Genomic DNA, 21,052 nt, shown 5'->3' on the forward strand with positions numbered 1-21,052 from the left:
TGATGTCTGAGCAATTTCTGCAGTCTCTGTGGTGAAATACAGTAATACCTTTTCCCTTTGTAGCTATGCTTCAGAAAATGAAAGTGAACACTGAATACCTACAACTCCTTTTCTTTCTACAAAAAGGTAAAGGCACTTTGCCACATTCCAAAATACCTGTACTTTGAAGGGGAATTTAGTCCTTGTCATGTGCTCAGCTGATCAACAGGGACCACAGAGAAGTAGATGAAATGCTCTCTTGTTAGCCTCTTCAGGAAAATTAGAATCCTTCTTAAGAAAAATTGCATTTCTTACCATGTTATGTGTCTTAGTTCAGTTTGCCCATGAAATCAGTTTGGGAACTTGGGCAGTGAGATTTCAGTCAGATTCTCCAAAGGTGATTCAGATTTTTGTGAAAGATGAATGGATTTAATGAAAATAATGAGTTTCATGCTTAGAATTTCTCCCTCAAAACATATTACTTGCTTGCATAATACTTATGCAGACTAACTCACTGCTCAACAAACAATTGTTTGAAAAAATTTTTGGTATACCTCTGTAATGTTCATGGTTAAAACAGTGAAACAGAATGGAACCTGCCTGTGTTCTTCCACCTTGTTGTTTCTCTGTTAAACTGCTGAATGAAGATATTTTGTGGCTCCTTTATTGTCCTTGGTTGAATAGGTGAACACTGCAGGAAATTTTGCTGATGAAATCACAGCTAGCTGCTGAAAAATTCACAAGCAAAAGGTGGCAAACCTGAAAAGAGTTCCTCATTTTAGCTTTTCCAGCCTTTGTGGTAATTTAGGGGGAAAAAGCATGAAATCATTTCATTCTTTGAAGAAAGCTCACTTCCTCTTGAACAAAAATATTACACTTTTTTCCTATTTGGTTATGGTAGCTAGTTAAGACTGACTCTGAAACAGGAGTATGTGACATGTGTGTATGAATAATTTAGCTTAGAGATACTTTCACATGGTATTTGAGAAGTTTTGCAGAGTATGTTGATGGCAACATTTAGTGTGCTTATTCAGAACATTTGTTTGTATCATATGATATGTAGTACAAAGAACAAGTTGAGCAAAAGCATACAAGTGTAAAGAATATGTAATATGGATTGTTGCTTGCTAGTAATTCCCAGGAATGTAAAAACTTTCTGCTCAGCAGAGTACATTGTTACCAGCAGATATTTTCAGAATATCTGCTTGCTTTGGGCACCTCTACTTCTGGGGGCTAAACTTGACATCCTGCACTTGGTTGGTGGCCCCTTTTTGAGCATTTTGGCTTTAGTGCGAACCATTCAAGGTCCACACAGAGGTGAACACACTTGATAATTCTGATGATTTTGCCTGCAAATAAATATAAAGGCAAAACTTTGAAGTTTCATTTCGATGTCTAGTTTCATAATGTAGCCAAGAAAATTATTTTAGCACTTTTTACCAGTATTGAAATTAATGTAGCTATGAGCATGTGCCCATACGTGACTACACCTGCCAAACAGAGGTATATGTTATAAGCACATACTGGATGAGGCATTGCTTCCCAGAAACAATTGTGAGTTTGGTCAGTGATGCTTATTCCCAAATCTTATTAATAAATTGATGATTTTTGGTCATTTAAAAATGTCTTCATTTGAAAGGTAGAGCAGGGGGAATTCTTGAGCAATTATTTCCTCCGTTGATAGAATCCTGTGCGCATCTGTCAAAAGCAAACCACGGTGCAGAGCTGTTGAACCTTTTGTACCACATCAAAAGAAAGAAAAATGCCTATTCAGCTGCATATAGACCAGCTTGGAGCAGCAGAAACAAAGTGAAAGCAAGAGGATGGATATACAGTGTAGGGCTGTGGATAAACATGGATAAAAGTACACCTTACAATGTCATGGTTGTTCATTGCAAGGGAAGTGAAGTTCATTCCCTTTCCATTTAAGCAAACATGCTTCAACAGAAGATATTGTGTTGGAGAAGAGTGGCATCTTGCTGTACCTCTGAGGCTGTAGGACAGATATTGGCTGCCCTCTCAGCTGTCTCTTTTGTTTATACAACAGGAAAAAGTTCATCTGAAGTATGAAGCCCTAGCCACAATTTACGCAAGATTATGGCTGCCATAGACAAGCTGGGCTCTAAGCCAAACTTTTTTCAAAACTAAAAAAACCTTTTAGCACTAACAACTTCAAAGTTAGTAACAGAGAGGAGCTAAAGACATCATCCCTCTGAAACATCTGGGGCTGGAGAGACCTGGCCACAGGTGTCTGCTTTAAATATTATTTTAATCAACAACCTTTCATTTGGGGGAAACTTGTTTAATTTCTGGAGTCACTCCTGGGACCACAGGCAATGAGCATTGTTGAAAGCAACATTCAATTGCAGGGGCCCTGCCCTACACTGAAAATTTTAGTGTAGATTAGTGAAAACGTTAGTCAAGATCTGAACTCTAGCACAGTCTGGACACAAGCATATTTATACTGATCTATTGTTTCCCCTACTTTGAGCTGTGTTAGGTGACACTTAAAACCTGTGGCTGGCAATCATACCATGGCTAGCACTGCCAGAATTGCACTGATAGTAGATGAATGGTAGGAGACATCCCTAAAATTCTCAGTGTTGACCCAGCCCGGAGGTAGTTTGAAGTTATATCAGCAGCCAAGTGCTTAGCCAAAATGGAATATGAGCCTGACTGAGTAAAAATAAATTAGAATTGGAACTAGAAATTACATATACTCTAAGAAGCTAACAAAAGCAAAGCTTTGGGGCAGTATTTGAAAATAATTTTACTTTGTGTGCATCAGCCTTGAATTCCAAAGTCAAAGGGCTGTCAGCAGCTTTCTGAGAATCTCCTATTTTTAAATCAGGCAGCTGAGCTCAGCTTATGGCAGGGTGGGGGTTGCCATCTTCTGCCCCGAAACAGCTGAAGGAACTTGAACTACTGATGCTAGAAGAATGTGAAATCAGGACCTTTTCCCTGTACTTTCTGTATTGCCACTGGCAGTTGTTCCATTTCAGTCCAGGTGCCGTCCCTGTTTTTATAATATAAACAGTTTAAAACAGCTTCAAACAGAGCAACTAAAGTCCATTAAGATGACTGCAATGCTCCCCGTGCAGTTGGACTTTTTATTGTAATTCTTGTCCTCGTCTTTCCTTCCCCAGCCCCATTGCGTGTTTAATCAGATTGGAAGCACTTCAAGGCAGAGCCCATGTGTTTCCTTGGCAATGTACTACTTTTGGCTGCTGTCAAATAGTATTAGATGTTGTAAGAAATTAATAACAATAAAATTTAGGTGATTGTTGTAACACTAATGTGATATCTTCCTCAGTGGAAGGAGGACTCCTTGGATGGTGAAACCAATGAAGTAAAATGTTGGCCAAAAGCCTTAGCAATTTCCCACTCATCCAGGAACATTTAGTGGTCATTATCATTTTTTTGAATACCAGAATTGCTTTATAACTTTCACTCTTAGCTTTCTTTGTACATTTGATACTATTACTGCAAAAAAAAAAGCCTGAGGCACATGAAATGTTTTGATTGCTGAGCTCTTAGTAACTTATAATGGGAAAAGGTAGCAATATATTGCTTTTGCAGTCCAGTTGATTGGTTAAATGCATCTGTAAATTAATCTGATAGTTGGACAACAGCATATGAATAACTTATTTTTATTTAGAAAAGTCACTTAATACCACCAACCTTCAATTACTTAATATTTCAGAATGTAGTAAACAAACAGTTGTTCAACTGATCTGCTTTATAAATGTTGCCTCTCATATGCCTTGTAAATACAGCAGCAGCCTGTTGATGCAATAGTCTCTGAGAAACAAAATGTTCTCATTGAGATGTACCTATTTATTGGGCTTGGGGGGGGGGGGGGGGGTTAGTATCCAGTTGGCAAAATAAAATTGGTTCTCCAGAATTGTTCATTAAACCGATTTGCTTCCATTCACAGTCCCTATAGTAAAGTGACTTTCTGAAAAAAATCTAAATATCTGCCCTTCACTAGGAAAGGTACTTGTTCACTGAAGTTGTAGGCCAAAATACAGATTTTTTTTCAGCTTCCTGTGTTTAACTTCAGTAGTGGTTTTAGTTTGTTTTCTATATAACTGCCAGTTATTTTCAATGGGCTTTACAAATTCATTTGCTCAGAAGTGGAAGGAAAAGAGTGTCTTCACCTTCTGTAGAACTTCCGTTTATTTAAAAACAAATTAAGATACAAGATCTGGGTCTTTCATCCAGTCCAGGATTTGCTGTGTCTGCATTTTTCTGAAAGCATGTCTTTTACTTATTTAGATATTGGCCCAAATTTAGTGCCTGATTTGAGAAAGAGAATACCTGTGCTTATTATGTGGGAAGGAGCTTTCAAATGTTATCTGAGCTTAAACTAATGCAGTGCTATTTTTCTGAATCTTCTCATTCTAAACAAGTCTTTCTGCTGTTTCATTCGCATACTACTTGGAGCTTTCAAAGTTGAGCAGTGGCAGAGGCACTAGAACTATGCATTGAGACCAGAATTCAGAGGGTACACCTGTACATTGTAAGACAGGACTGTAGTGAGACTAATGAACAAGCTCTTGAACCAGAAGCAGAATATCCATGTCATTGGCCTGTATGGATTACTGCACTAAGCTCTCCATTCTAAAGCTGATTGGCTGTTGCAGAGTACTGCACTAAAGCTGCTTTACTGTTTCTGGCTTGTGGTATGTGCCAACACAGTGCTTCCACATCCCATACAGAGGCATTCAGAAACAGTTGGGGGAAGGGTTTGAGTAGCTGAGACCACTTTTGAAGAAAACAAGAGAGCCTAGAGTTGGAAGAAGGTGATTATCATGTTTGAGAAGAGCTGGTTGAGGTGGGAAGGCCTTCAGTAATTATCACTGTTACCTACCATAGTTTTTTAAAACGATGATGTGAATTGAGCAGGATCCAGGGACCTGTACCTAACTTAGATTCTTTCCCAGAAGCTTGGGACGACAGAAACTGCCTCATCTTGGTCTTGGCCTTGTCCCTGGGCAGATGGTCTTTTAATGTCTAGTAAAATTTCAAAAAGTGGACTTACTGATAGTAGGTTAGAGATGTTCAACACTCTGAGAAATATGGGAGAAGAAAAGAGAAACAGAAAAATATATGATGGGGAGATGGAATATGCAGTGTAAGGAAGGGGGAAGAAAGAACTGTACTGAGTGGGGAGAAAAAGAAAAGAGTAAATAGACCAGTAGCCCACATCTTCTAAATTTGGGACCCAGAAATTAGGCTTCCCAAATCCATGTTTTGGTGTCTTAACAGTGGGATTTTTCAAAGTGCCTAAACAATTTAAGGCACATCCCATTGACTTTCCAAGAACAGGGAAACCCAAAGTTAAGCTCTGAGTTTTAAAAAATGTTTGGTCCCTGAAAACCATAGAAAACTGAGTGTAAAGCCAGGAAGGAAAGAAGGTCTAACAAAAGGATGAAGTAACTAAAGCTGCTTAAAAAGAATAGTGTTAATATTCTAGCAGTGCTGCTCATTCATACAACAACTTATTCAACAAATATTTTTATATTGTAGTTGAGCAGCTCCAGAGCTTTCTAGATGCTATTTGAGAAATAACTGCAAATGAATTCTGGTGTTATTTGTTCAGTATATTCAACTTCCTTCTGCTATTTGACCAGCTTGGTTAATTTTTTTGTAAACTATGTTGAATATAAAATTGCTTGCTATTAAGTACAGTAGAAAAAGCAGTTTTCTTATTAATTTAATTTGCAGAAGGTTATAACATTACATGGATTTGGTGCTAATATCTTTCACTCTGCCTATTAGACTTAACCCTCAAACAAGTAGATGACATAAGTTTACAAAGGCCTGTACAGTTAATTGCCTAACAGTTATAAGGGACAACAGTCTGTTGCATCCCTATGCCCCTGTAGAAGTTATTTTGTCCAGTGTGTTTCAAAAGTTTCTGATGGGAGTTGCACTTAAAAGATGAAGATTCTTTAAAGGCAAAGATTAATCTTTTGAAACACTCTCATAGAAATGCTTTGGTTTGTCTGCCTATGTCCTTAGACCAACACGGCTACAACCTATACGCCTGTAACACTGGTTTACCATAGCATTTGAGCTCAGAAAACTTGGATTTTAAATATGGTTGAGCTATAACTGAAAGTAATGATTGTTTATTATATTATACCTTTTCCTTTTCACAGACCAACAGAGTTTGGCTTATTTTAGCATGTTTAACAGTCTACTTTGGAAAGAGCCCCTGGCTGCAATAGTAGGAAGAGTTGTGGGACAGATTTGATGAGAATAGACTAAAGCTGCGTGTGAATAACTTTACACTAGCGGTTCCCAGTCTTTTTGAGCTGCAACCCAACTGCCAGCTATTTCATGACTGAGTGTGACCCCACTTCTCATCTGAGCCCATCAGGGTAATTCAGTGTCTGTGGCACTTGTGTCCCCACTCATAATGGCCATGACCTCTTTTGGAAATCACTGGTTTACACATTGCCTGTCCACACTCGGGATAGTGTTCAGAGTCTAACTCCATATAGTCTGATATCAGGTGGGGCTTCTTGGTATTACTTTATTATTCAGTTAATTATTCAGCTTGGTCTTGTTAGTGAACACTAATTTTTGTGAACACTAAATATAATCTGTCTTTTTAAAATATATATATATATATATATATATATATATATATATATACACACACACACATATATATCCTATGATTAAAACAGAATAAAAGGTTTGTATTTGGTGATGCATTGTGTGCTTTTGTATGTTTTCTATAAAAAGCCTCTGCATATTCATTGCAATGTATTTGATAAAAAAAAATAAGGTATGAGACTAAGCGTTTCATTTACAGGCTTTTTAAATTACTAGACAGCATGGATTAAAGTACATCAGCATTACAGGATAGCATGGTAAGAGGGAAATAACTTCTCTGGTTTTACTCAATTCCTAAAGTATTTTTCTTTTTGTAAACTTTTAGGACCCTGCAAAATTGTACAAGAAATCTGGAGAAGTTGCAACAGTTGAATTTCATGCTGAGGAAAGTGTACAAGGAGAAACAAATCCTGCCTCTAAGAAGTTCTCTCCACTACAGTCTGAAATGACAGATTATATAAAGTCAGTTCCTCCTGCTTTTGTTGGTAGCCGTGATCCTGACTTGAAGGATCGAACACAAATTAATGGAGCAACAACCGTAACAGAAAAACTGGCTCAACTTATTGCCACTTGCCCTCCCTCAAAGTCTTCCAAAACAAAGCATAAGAAACTAGGAACTGGGACTGCAGCTGTACTGGGTAATAAGGACTTTGTAAAGAAACTGCCAGGAACTGGGACTGCAGCTGGACTGGGTGATAAAGATTTGGTGAAGAAACTGTCAGTAACTGGCATTGCTGCTGGATTGGTTAACAAGGACTCAGGGAAGAAGCCACTGGGGACTGGCAGTGCAGCCATATTGGTTAACAGAGATTCTGGGAAGAAGCCAGCAGGGATTGGCCCTTTAGCTGGATTGGTTAACAAGGACCCTGGAAAGAGGCCACCAGGGATTAGCACTTCAACTGGGTTAGTTAACAAGGACTCTGGGAAGAAGCAGCCAATGACAAGTTCTGTAGTAGTTGGATTAATTAACAAGGACTTTGGGAAGAAACCACCTGGGGTTGGCACTCAAACTGGATTGACCAATAAGGAGTCTGGGAAGAAGCCACCAGGGATAGGCACTCCAGTGGGACTGCTTAACAGGGACTCTGGGAAAAAATCACCGGGGACTGGCACTCCAGCAGGGTCAGTTAACAGGGACTCTGGGAGGAAGCCGCCAGGGATTGGCACTCCAGTGGGACTGGTTAACAGGGATTCTGGAAAGAAGCTGCCAGGGATTGGCACTCCAGTGGGACTGGTTAACAGGGACTCTGGGAAGAAGCTGCCAGGGTTTGGCACTCCAGTAGGACTGGTTAACAGGGACTCTGGGAAGAAGTCACCAGGGATTGGCACTCCAGTGGGACTGGTTAACAGGGACTCTGGGAAGAAGTCACCAGGGATTGGCACTCCAGTGGGACTGGTTAACAGGGACTCTGGGAAGAAGTCACCAGGGATTGGCACTCCAGTGGGACTGGTTAACAAGGACTCTGGGAAGAAGCCGATGACCCTTGGGAGTTCAACGGTATTGGTTAACAAGGACTCTGGGAAGAAGCCACCAGGGATTGGCACTCCAGTGGGATTAGTAGTTAACAAGGACTCTGGGAAGAAGCCACTGGGGATTGGCAGTCCAGTAGGGTTAGTAGTTAACAAGGACTCTGGGACTCTGAAAGCTGACACATGCCTTTCTCACATGCCTTCTACAGAGCCCTTCAAGCTTTCTTGCAGTTCAAACCTCAGTAGCCTTGAAAGCCATGAGACTACAGATTTACTGAAAGACAATAACAACAGTAAAACATTTGAAAAGCATATTATAAGACAAAATAAAGAAAGTGTCCTGGAAAAATTTTCTCTTCGGAAAGAGGTCGCTGATGTAGATACAGAAAAATGTAAGGAAGGAACTTGCATTCCCCAAGACTGTTTCTCATCCAATGAAAAGGGGACTTTTGAGGCATCTAAGCATGAAAAGCAGCCTCCAGTATATTGCACTTCACCAGACTTCAGGACAGGAGGAGCTTCAGATGTATCTACAGCAAAGTCCCCATTTAGTGCAGTAGGGGAGGGAAACCTCCCATCACCCTCACCCACCGTGTCTGTTACTACCTTAAGTAGGAGTCTCACAGCATCTTCCTCTCAGTTAACTTCAAATCCTTTGCATTTAAGTACCACAGCAGATCTGTTAGAAGGAATTTCTGAGCAGAGTGGAAAGACCCATTTTTCTTCTGACAGTACACTTCTGAACCTGAACAGAACATTAAATCACAGTGTGAGTACTGACAAAGATTTAAACGATTCAAAAGGCACACATGTAGAAGCCCCAAGAACTGTTCCTGCTATAGGGAAGAAATCCAGCCTGGTAACTGAATCGAGCATTCATGCTCCTCTCACCCCTTCGGTAGTTAGTTTCACAAGTTTGTTTAATAGCAAACAGTTTCTAAAGATTGGCGCAATAACTGCATCGGAGAAATCCTGCCAAGGCGCTGAAAGTCTAAGCACTAGTCAGCAGTCAAAACCATTAAAGAAAAGAAAAGGAAGAAAACCACGATGGACTAAAGTGGTGTCTAGAAATGCATGTCGGTCTCCAAAGGGTCTAGAATTAGAAAGGTCAGAGCTTTTTAAAAACATTTCATACAGTACATTGTCAAGCAGTAATCTGGAACAGGCCAAGTTCTTGAAAAATATAGGGTCATCATCATTTATAGAACATGAATTTGTCAAGCATCAGTTGCCAAAACTGAGCAAGTCTAGTAGTGGACAGTCTCTTGCACTACTGACAGAGGCTGACAAACAGGCTCATAAGTTCTATAGTACCCACAAACAGCCCTCCAGCATGTGTATAGCAGATGACCTCTTACCTGAAATGTATAAGCCCAAAAGAGGAAGGCCAAAATCAAAGGAGATGCCTGAGCTTGAAGGTCCCCCAAAGAGAACCCTAAAAATCCCAGCATCAAAAGTTTTCTCTGTGCAGTCAAAGGAGGAGCAGGAGCCACCTGTTCTGCAGCCAGAGGTAGAAATTCCCTCCCTAAAACAAAGCCTAACAGGCCAGGCTTTTCCAAAGAAGAGAGGGAGACCCAAAAGGCAGATCAGATCATCAGTTAAAATGAAACCACCTGTTCTTTCTGTAGCACCTTTTGTTGCTACAGATAATTCAAATAAGATGGAGTCTGAAAGTGACCAGCACCGGAGTGGGGATTTCTTTGAGAGAAAGGAACAGCTCAGAGGCCCAGAGGAAGTTCAGCAAACTGTATGCAGCATGTCTGACCTTGAGGTAGAATCAGACAGAAAAGTTACCAAGAGAAATAATGGGCAATTAATGAAAACAATTATCCGAAAAATAAATAAAATGAAAAGTTTGAAGCGAAAGAAACTTTTGAATCAAATCCTCTCTAGCACAGTGGAACCAAATAACAAAGGGAAAGTGCAATCAAAACTCCACAACACAGTGTCAACTCTTGCTGCCACATTTGGTTCTAAATTAGGGCAGCAGATAAATGTCAGCAAGAAAGGAACCATTTATATAGGAAAGAGGAGAGGTAGGAAGCCTAAAACTGTCCTAAATGGTATTTTAAGTAGTAATTCTGCCGGTTTAACTGTTCTTGAGAAGTCTGCCCAGCAAACAAATGGGACGTCACTAGGTCAAGTACTTCCCCCACTGCTGCCTTCAGCCGCTAATAATTCAGAGGTTCTTCCATCTCCAGTTTGCTCTCAGTCTTCTGCAGCGAGTGGGGGGCAGAGCCCTGTCAGTAGTGATACAGGTTTTGTTGAGCCGAGTTCAGTGCCATATTTACACATACACGCTAGACAGGGAGGAGTGGTTCAGACCCTAGCAATGAAAAAGGCCTCCAAGGGCCGGAGGAGATTATCTCCTCCTACTTTATTGCCAAACTCTCCTTCTCACTTAAGTGAGCTGACATCTCTGAAGGAAGCCACTCCTTCACCAATCAGTGAGTCTCATAGTGACGAGACCATTCCTAGTGACAGTGGGATTGGGACAGATAATAACAGTACTTCAGACAGAGCAGAGAAGTTCTGTGGACAGAAGAAGAAAAGGCATTCATTTGATCACGTATCCCTCATTCCCCCCGAAACATCAACAGTTTTAAGTAGCCTAAAAGAAAAACACAAACACAAATGTAAGCGCCGGAGTCATGATTACCTCAGCTATGACAAAATGAAAAGACAGAAGCGAAAAAGGAAAAAGAAATACCCCCAGCTCCGAGGTAGGCAGGATCCTGATTTCCTTGCTGAGTTGGAGGAACTAATAAGTCGCCTGAGTGAAATAAGAATTACCCACAGAAGTCATCATTTTATACCCCGAGACTTACTGCCTACTATTTTCAGAATAAATTTCAATAGCTTCTATACCCACCCCACTTTTCCTTTAGATCCTTTGCACTATATTCGAAAACCTGATTTAAAGAAGAAAAGAGGCAGACCCCCCAAAATGCGAGAAGCTATGGCAGAAATGCCTTTTATGCATAGCCTTAGCTTTCCTCTTTCCAGTACTGGCTTCTATCCTTCTTATGGCATGCCTTATTCTCCTTCTCCCCTTGCAGCTGCTCCTATAGGCTTAGGCTATTATGGAAGGTACCCTCCAACTCTTTATCCTCCACCACCTTCTCCTTCTTTCACTACCCCGCTGCCACCACCTTCTTACATGCATACAGGCCACTTACTTCTTAATCCTGCCAAATACCACAAGAAGAAACATAAGCTTCTGCGTCAGGAGGCCTTCCTTACAACCAGCAGGACTCCACTCCTGTCGATGAGCACCTATCCCAGTGTTCCACCTGAAATGGCTTATGGCTGGATGCTTGAACATAAGCATAGACATCGTCATAAACACCGAGAACATCGTTCTTCAGAACAACCGCAGGTTTCTATGGACACTATAACAGCAAACAGTTCTTCTAGAACAGTCCTAGAATCCTTGAAGCGCTATAGATTTGGGAAGGAGGCTGTTGGCGAGAGATACAAACATAAAGAGAAACACAGATGTCATATGTCTTGTCCGCACCTTTCACCTTCAAAGGGTTTGCTCAGCAGAGAGGAGCAGTGGGTCAGGAGAGAGCCTTCGGAATCGAATACGTTAGCATTGGGATTACAGACACCATTACAAATAGACTGTTCTGACAACTCCCCAGGTCTGTCCTTAGGAGGATTTACTCCTAGCTCTGAAACAGCCAGCAGTGACGAACATACAAATCTTTTCACAAGTGCAATAGGCAGCTGCAGGGTGACCACCTCTACCAACACCAGTGGACGTAAAAAGTTGAACGACAGCCCTGGACTCTTCAGTGCACAGGACATTTCTCTCAGTCGACCTCTTAGGAAGGAGCCATTGCCTTCTATTGAAAAGTCACTACAGCCACTGGCAGGTAGGAGAGCTCTTCTTGGTACATCCCTTCTTGTAAGGCATGCTATTACTTTATCATATTTCAAAGGTAATAAAATAATTTTTGTGAAGTGTGGCAAAGGTAACATTGGGTTTATAGGCAGCCCTAAGTACTATTATAAAACAATTTGAAATGAAGGTACAGTAAAAGCTCCATTATCCAGCATCCCCCAGGAATGGGGGATGCTGATTAATCAAATGTGCACCGTCTGGTGTACTCCCTGGCATCACTGTGCCAGAGGACAGGGCGGGGGGACCCACGCAGGCTGCTTTTCCCTGGGCCATGGGCCAAAGAAGTGGCAAAGAAAAACTTGGCTTGTGACAGCAAAACAGGAAGTCCCGCAGAAGTGGTACTTCTGTTTCACTTTTGCTGTATCACTGTGATGCTAGTTAATACAGTTTTCCAGCTAATAAAGTGCTGGTTAACACAGCTTTTGCTGTAGTAGCATTGTGTGACCCAAAGGGAACACAGGAATTTTTAAAATTTTATACCAGTTGATCTTTATTAACTGTAATTAGGGAATTCATATTTTTACTTATAAACTGAATAAAGCAAAAAAAAGGAAACTAAGGGTTATTTGAAGACCCGAATATATTTTAACGGAATTATTTTTCAGAAGGTTAACCTGCATTCTGTTATTTCCTAGCTAGATTAGACACAGTGTCAGTGAAGAATGTGGGCTTTAAAATCCCAAAGTTGATTTCCTTCCCTCCGCCCAAACAACTAAAAAATATTCTGCACAAGTGTTCTACAGAATTTTGTGTACTAATTTAGGTGTCACTATGTGCAGTATTTCCTTTGTTTTTTAGAAATTTGTATTGGAATAAATGTTTCTCGTCTTAGCCATTTCTGTCATAATTCCTGCAGGCATCCTGGTAACATCACAAAGCAAAGGTAACCCACAAAAGAACAAAATAGTACTTATGCTCTTATTTGCTTCTTTATGACATATAAAGAAGCCGTAATGGTTTTTTTTTTCTGCTTGAAATTCAAGTCTTGTTTGTCCTTAAAAGATTGTCTGATGATTGGACAACTAGTTAATAATGATTCCACAAGAGTTAAGAGAGTGAAAGCTGAGTTCTTTAAATTGCTGTTAGTAAAATTGTTTTAAGACAGGTAATTTTTGGATGCTTTTATTAATATGATCTGTCTTCAGTTAGGCAGCTGTCCATCTTCTGGATCACGATGTACAAGTGGTCTTGTCAGGAGCCTGATGAACAGAGATCCTGGTTTTCTCTAATAAAAAATAGTAAATTTTCTGATAAAAATAACAAATTCTCTGATAGAACCCCTCAAATCCACGATTAAAATGGAACGCTGCTGTATATATAGGTATCAGTTGAACACAATGTTTTATTGATATATTTATAATTTTAAAGCAGTTTGGAAGTCTGCCAGCGCCTCTGTCATTACAGTAAAATAAATTCTAAATATATATTTTGGCGTTTGATATTGTTTTCCATCATGGAAAATTAGAGTTCCCCCTGCCCCTTTAGCTCACCAGGACACAGATCCAGGCCCCTCACTCCCCCACACAGCCTCCCAGCCCTGCTACACTGGGTCCTGCCTGCTGGGCTGCAGAGGCCCTGGGGGAGGGCAGCAGGGCAGGGAGCCTGATCCTACAGTGGGCAGCCACCCCCATCCCACACAGAGCTGGGGGGCACTTGTCCCCATTGCCCCTCCTCAGGAGTGTGTGCAGCACCAGCCACTCACTCCCCCCCCCGACAAGCCTCCCATGGTCCCATCCTGCTCCCTGCTGGGGCTCTGTGGCTGCACGTGGCCCTGGGCTCCAAGCCCCACACACCTCCCAGCTGGGCAGCAGCTGCAGCCTCAGCCACAGCCCTGCCCAACTCCCTCCCTCTGGGGGCTTCGATCCCTGCCCCCCCCCCCCCCAACTTACCTGCAGGAGCTGCTCTCCAGGCTGCCTGGCAGCCATGTCATATACATGCACATGGCGACCCCTGCCTGACTGCCCTCCTGCCATTCCCCCCAGCCCCTTGCAGGCTGGAACTCTGCCAGCCTGCAGAGAGCTCTTTACAAAAGTGTTTCTCCATCAAAAATGAGAAATCTGTGTTTTTCTCAGGCAAAGGAGGAAATTTGCGTTTTTCTCCATTTTCCCATGGGAAATGGAAAACCCAGATCCTTTATGGTGAATCCACTTGTGGCTGACTAGCCCTATTTGAGAGTGATACAGCTTGTTATAAATTTCACAGTTCCTTGTGTTGTCTGAGTTAGAGTCCAAGTTTACAGCACACTGATTCCTCCTCTCTTGCCTGGCTTCCATCTTGGGATCAGAGCCCACTTCACATTGGGCTGCATGTAGTGCCAGATGTTCCCTCCAGATTGGACAGGATCATGCTGGGGATATGGTCTCCCTTCCATTCTTCTGACATGGTCAAACCATTGCAACCTCCTCCTCTTGGTAGTGGTTTGTAAGTGTGTTAGTCCTTGTGCGCTCCAGCACTTTGTGTTTGGCATTTTGTCTTCCCACTTTTTATTTTCAGGATCTTGTACAGGCATCTCATATGAAAGCTGTTAAGTCTCTTGATGCATCTGGCATATGTAGTCCATGTTTCTGAACCATAAAGCCAGGATGACAACACACAAGTTTTGTACATGTGCAGCTTCACCTTAGTTGATAGTTTGTTGTTATTCCAAGATTCACTGTGGTTATCTACAACCAGGAAATCTCTCAGAATCAGCTCTTTCACCTTGGTTTTTGCTCTAAACCTTATGATGTTAAACAAGCCTCCATGTAGTCTGGTGTGAGATTAAACCATCATTGCTGTCCTTGAATGCATGAAGAAGTGGGAATGAAAAGTAGATGTTAAAAGAGCACGGGGGCTAAGACACACCCCTGTTTCACCCCATTGTTGATTTCAGAAGCATTTGATTCTTTGTTTTTGTACTCTACAGTTGCCTTCATACCTTGATGTAGTGAGTGAATGGTGTTCAGCAGTTTGGGGAAAGAACCCCATTTCTTCAGAACAGTAAAAAGGCCCTGTCTCTTAGGGCTGTGCGAAGCTTTGGTTCCCGGTTTGATTTGGTGGAGATTCGGCCTGATTTGGTGGCCAAATCTCTGACTCCGAATCAAATCGGGAGACCCTTTAATCTCTCCAAATTGAACTGGAACCCTCCAAATCAATTTGGAGAGATTTGGAAAGATTTGGCGATTCAGACACGGACACAGCTTTAAATGTTTTTTCTACGTACCTCAAGGTACCAGGTGGCTCGTGAATGCTGGAGCATCCCACAGAAGTGGGGGGGGGGCCTCCCCAGTGTGCTCAGCAGTGGACCCGGAAGCGGACCAGAAGGTCAGCCAAGGAACACACTGTGGGGGCTGCCCCGCACCTCCCCCAGCTCAGCGACTGGTTCCTCCTGGGTCTGGGGGGCACCCAGGGTTCCCCCACAGCCAGTTGCTGAGCTGGAGGGGGAGTGGGGGCCGCACACCCCTCGGCAGACCCAGAAGTGGACCGGAAGTAGTTCCAGTCCACTTCCAGGTTCACTGCCAAGCACACGAAAGGGCCCCCCGCGCTCCTGTGGGACACTCCATCTGTCCCAGCATTGCAACGCTCACGAGCCGCACCTGGTACCTCAAGGTATGTAGAAAAAACATTTAAAGCTGAGTCTATGGCCAAATCGCTGATTCTCCGAATCAGCATCGAATCTTTAGATTTAGCCAAATCGAATCGGGGACAGTGATCCAAATCAACAAATCAAATCACTGCCCCCAATTCAGGTCAAATCCAAATTGAATACGGCCTGTTTTGCACACCCCTACTGTCTGTTGACCATATTGAAGGCCTTCATCAGATTGACGAAGGCTATGTTTCATAGTTGTTAGGGTCAGAAGGGACCTATTAGATCATCAAGTCCGATGCCTGCCCTGGGCAGGAATGAGTGCCGGGGTCAGATGACCCCAGCCAGGTGTCTGTCCAATCTCCTTTTAAATACCTCCAAAGAAGGGGACAGTACCCACCTCCCTTGGAAGCGTATTCCGTATTTTGACAACCCTCACCGTAAAGAATTTTTTCCTGATGTCCAATCTGAATTTGCTCTCTTTCAGTTTGTGGCCATTATTTCTAGTTACCTTGACAGGTGCCCTGGTAACCATTGTATCCCCTATTTCTTGTTGGCCTCCCCAGTGAGTTTGTAGGCGGCCACAAGATCACCTCTCATCCTCCTCTTGCGGAGGCTGAAGAGGTTCAGGTCTCCCAATTGGTCCACATAGGGTTTTTTCTGTAGGCCTTTAACCAGACAAGTGGCCCTCCTCTGAACCCTCTCCAGGCCATCCACATTCCTCCTGAAGTGCATGCCCAAAACTGGACACAGTACTCCAGCTGTGGCCTGACCAATGCTGCATAGAAGGGAAGTATCACCTCCCTAGACCTGTTTGTGATGCACCTACTTATGCTAGGAAGGGTGCGGTTAGCTTTACTTATTACTTCATCACGCTGGTGACTCATGTTCATTTTGGAGTCGACTGCTACTCTGAGATCCCTTTCTACAATTGTGCTACTCAGAATGGTACCTCCTAGGGTATAGGAGTGTTGATGATTCTTCCTCCCCAGGTGACATGACACTTATCCTTGTTAAACTGCATCCTATTCTGTTTGGCCCATTTCCCTTGCCTGTCCAAATCAGCCTGGATTCGCTCCCTGCCATCTAGTTTTTGTACCACCCCCATAGTTTGATGTTGTCAGCAAACTTGGACAGGGTGCTTTCTACTCCCTCATCCAAGTCACTAATGAAGATACTGAATAGTACCAGTCCCAGGACAGCCTTGGGGGACTCTGCTGCCTACATTTCTCCAGATAGAAACCAACCTGTCCATCACCACTCTCTGGGTGCATCCCATAAGCCAATTTTCTACCCACCGAACTGTGTAATAATCTACATTGCAACTGTTTAGTTTATTTATAAGAATTGGGTGTGTCAAAGGCCTTTTTAAAATCTAAGTAACTAACATCTACCTCTGTTCCTTCATCCAAGCATTTTGTGACCCGGTCATAAAATGAAACCAGGTTAGTCAGGTAAGAGCTGCCTGCTATGAACCCATGCTGACTGTACAGTGGTATTCATTTTTCTCCATACTTCTCTTGCAGTTGCTTCACCAAAAATATCGTATCGATGGTAAAGCATCCTGGGTACAGCTACACATGCAATTAAACCAGAGCAATAACTGGCGCAATTGGCGCTGGAGTTGACTGCTCCCAAGTAGAGTACCTACACATGCAGCCAGGACCACAGCACTTTGAGCCAGGGCAGAGCAGCCCCAAACTGGCAGGGGGTCCTGGGCAGCAGAGGGGCAAGCTGGGGCGCAAGGGTGCTGAAGTGTGGGGCTAGGTGGTAGGCAGACGATGCACTTTAGCACCTTCATGCTCCAGCCAGCCCCTGTCTCATCTGCATGTGCATTTCATTGCATATAGGTACTCAGCCATAAGATGACAGTACTATCTTACATCAGAGTTAATTAATTTACGTTGTCCTAATACTGGCATGCGTGCCGATGGTGATGATTTACTGCAGACCTACTTAGTCTACTCTGCAGTAAAACGCATGTGTAGATGCACCCCCTGAGTGAAAACCTCATTGACTTTCAGGATAGATTCTTTCACGTAGAGATTGCAACCTAGGGAGCATAATGCGAGTGACCACCTTTCCAACAGTGTTTGACAGGGAGATACCTCTGTAGTTGTCTCGGTTGATTCTATCCCCCTTGTTTTTGTATAATTGTACACACCAAGCATCTTTGAAATCTTTTGGTACCATTTTGTCTTTCTAACAGCAGTATAACTTCATGGCGCTTTTGAAGTAATTCATTGTTGGCACGTGTAGATTTCAGCAGGCAAGCAATCTTGCCAGATGCCTTGTTCCCAGGAATTGATTTAATGGCTTTCTACAAATCTTCTAATGTAGGCTTGTTGTCCAAATCCATCATAACTTCAAACAGTAGTAATCCTTCAAGCTCTTCGTGTTTGATTTCAGTCTCACTGCAGTATACTACTCCATGGTGTTCGGTCCAGCACTTGAATTATTTTGTTTATCAGCGATGCCATTTCCATTTAAGTTTTTCATTGGAGTTGCTTTCTTTTTAACTGGACCAACTGATCATTTGATGCCTTTGTACATTCCACAGCTATCACCTGGGTCAGCTGCTTTCTGCATATCATCATAGAGTTTCAGCCAAAAATCTTGGGCACACCTCCTAGCCTCCTCTTGCATTTCTCTTCAAGCCTTTCTCAAATTTTCCAGGGTCATGGTGTTGGGAGATTTCTTGTATATGATTAGCGCTATCCTTTTGTTCTCAACCAGTGGTAGTAAAAGGGGTTTTAGAGTGCTCTTCAAACCAGTCTGCATTTTTCTTGCATTTTTTGCCAAATGCTGTTACAGCGGAATTGCATATGTTAGTTTAAAGCTTTCCCAAGCCTTGTTGGCCGAGCCATTAGATAAACTTGCTTTCACAACTTCTTCATTGGATAGTCAGCATCTCTATATCTTTATTTTGGATTATGTCAATTTGAGGATGACTGGTAGTTTCTCTACAGTGGATCTTTGGGCATTGATTCTGACTTTGCATCTGACTAAGGCATGGTCAGTGTCACAGTCGGCACTGTTGTAAGACCTTGTGTGCAGGATTTCTCTCTTCAGTGAGATACTAATAGTTTGGATAAATTAAACCCTTTTTAAAGATCCAGTATCCTAACCCTTTTGATAGTGTTTAAAGCTCACAATATGCAAGTTCTGAGATGTGAAACCAGGGAAGAAAATGTTGTAAATCATTTATAATTCTAAGGTAATTTAACCAATATTAAAAAGTTGGGCATTTGTTCTATGTGTTTATTTTAAACCTTTTTGGGCCTTTTTATACACCATAAAAAAGCAAAGAGGGCAGAGATGCAATTAAAAAGAATCCTTTTCAGGCCACCATTCTGTGTTCTGATATATACCACCAGAGGGTTATATAAGAGTGACTTGGAAGGGCTACATTAATCACAAAGGTATTATAAAATAAGCAAGTTGGACAATAGTAACAATTAATCAGTTGTACAGGTTTACATTTTTCTCCATTGTGGAAGCTCCTCTTTAAAACTTGAAACCATTTGCTGTGTTCAAGTGTTGAGGTCTCTAAAATTAAAGTAGTACAATAAAAAAAATGATGCAACAGGTTAAAGTGAGAGTGTAGTTTAACTTGAGTTTCCTTTCTACCATCAATTTAAATAAAGGTTAAGATCTAAGAAACTTTTATTTTTATCTAGATTTCTTTGGTCTTTTTTTATTGTGTAACTCTTTAGTTTTTCTTTTATAAAATGATGTTCTGTGGTAGGACAGTGATGCAGCCCTCAATCAATCAGTCATACATTTGGAATCAGCACTTCAAGAATTCTGATGGAAAATATTACCAAATAAAGCTAAGGTGTAACTACTTTACATGTGTTAATTTTTCAACCTCGATAATGTCTGCCATTAATCAAGTGTATATTTTTCAAGGTCTTTATTTAAAAACTTACATTGCAGAGATTTTGTTCTTACATCACCTGTATATGTGTGTGTGCGCGCGATTTAACATAGCTCATTTGTAAGGTTTTACTTTAACAAATAAGATTCCTGGATTAGTGTGAAGACAGAGGCTAAAGTGATAGGAAATCATGGCCAGCCTTCCAGTACAAAACATAAGATTATGAAAAATCTTAGAAGAATTGTGTTGACTAGCTGTGGGATGCTAAAATAGTGTAACTCACTTACATCCAGGAAGAGCACACACCAACTGCTGAAACTTCCTTAGCCTGACGAAGGGTTTTTGAACCCAAAAGCTTGCTTAATAACTATTCTCCAACCATTTGGGTTGGTCTAATAAAAGATATCAAATTCACCCAAGGAACCTTGTCCACCTATGTCCTTAGACCAACACGGCTACAACCCAAACCCCTGTAACTCAGGTACTTTGAAAATATTACCCTTTAATCTACAGTGCAGTTGGCAGCAGGTAAGTTGACTAACATGATACTGAACTCAACTTTTTCTGTTCAACTTGATTCAACAGTGACAGGGGCATGTTCTGCTAGCTACTGCACAAATATAGATAAAGACAATCCCTGCCCTGAAAGGTCTGAAAAAACCAAAATAAAGGAAGGGAAAGGGCTAAGGATGCAAGGAGTAGGGTGAAGAGTTGACACAGCTTTATTGGTTGCTGCTTCTTTTGTGTTTTTTTAATTGTGGGATAAGGTGCAGTTCATGGAGAAGTTAGCAAAAATAAGGGACTAGTAAAGTAAAATATAGGGGTGCACTGATAGAGATTTTTGGGGCTGATACCAATAGCTGATTTTTAAGGAGGCATATTGGCCACTACCGCTCTGATTTCCAATACCAGCCTGGCAGCTTGGAGAGCTGCGTGCAGGTGGTAAGTCTAGTGTGGTGGAAGGGGAGTGGGCTGCATGGGACTGTTCCTGGTCCACCCCACGCAGATCAGGGAGCACACCGGCCCCCCCCCATGCCCTTCCGGATGAGCAGCAGGAGCCACTGGACAAGTAGGCAAGCACCAGGCCAGTAGCTCCTGGATGAGCAGCGTACAGCGACAGGAGCTGCCCCCCTCTCCCACGCCAACCAGGTGAGCCGCAGCTCCATCCCACACCTGCCCCGCCCTGGCGGGGCTGCGCTTGCCCCTAGCCCCTGCCCCAGTCCTACTCCCCCATAACCACAGGGGCCTTGATCTGCACCCCCACACCTCTTCCCTCCCCCCTCCCCTTCCACCACACCAGACTTACCAGCTGCACACAGCTCTCCAAGGTTCTGGGCTGTGCTCCTCGCTGCCTGCGTGCTGCACTGCGACTGCACATGCACAGGCATTTATCAGCCAAATTATCAGACAAGTCATACCAATTTCTGATGCAATCAATTTTCTTTATATTGGTGCCAATCCAATATCCGACTGATGTATCAGTGCACCTCTAGTCAAATATTACTTCGATCTTCATGCTACCTATCTTATCCATAAATAACTGAGTTCACACTTACATTCAGAGGATTGGCCTTAGCTAGAGGGCTGAGGTCTCATCTACCTAAGACCAGTCCTC

The 21,052-nt window shown here is 42.3% G+C and overlaps 1 protein-coding gene across 5 annotated transcripts in view; it reads left to right on the forward strand.

Moving 5' to 3' along the window:
- ASH1L (ASH1 like histone lysine methyltransferase) overlaps window positions 1-21,052 on the forward strand; it is a 98,394-nt gene that overhangs the window by 21,422 nt on the left and 55,920 nt on the right. For 4 of the 5 annotated variants that reach the window (XM_059718588.1, XM_059718587.1, XM_059718585.1 and 1 more), the window contains exon 3: window positions 6,935-11,960. The exons of the other annotated variant lie outside the window; for it this stretch is intronic. In XM_059718588.1, coding sequence (XP_059574571.1) covers window positions 6,935-11,960 — 5,026 coding nt within the window. The remainder of the gene's footprint in view (window positions 1-6,934; window positions 11,961-21,052) is intronic. 5 annotated transcript variants of the gene reach the window in all.

The sequence above is a fragment of the Alligator mississippiensis genome, chromosome 15, assembly GCF_030867095.1.
Source record: "Alligator mississippiensis isolate rAllMis1 chromosome 15, rAllMis1, whole genome shotgun sequence".
Classification (NCBI taxonomy): domain Eukaryota; kingdom Metazoa; phylum Chordata; order Crocodylia; family Alligatoridae; genus Alligator; species Alligator mississippiensis.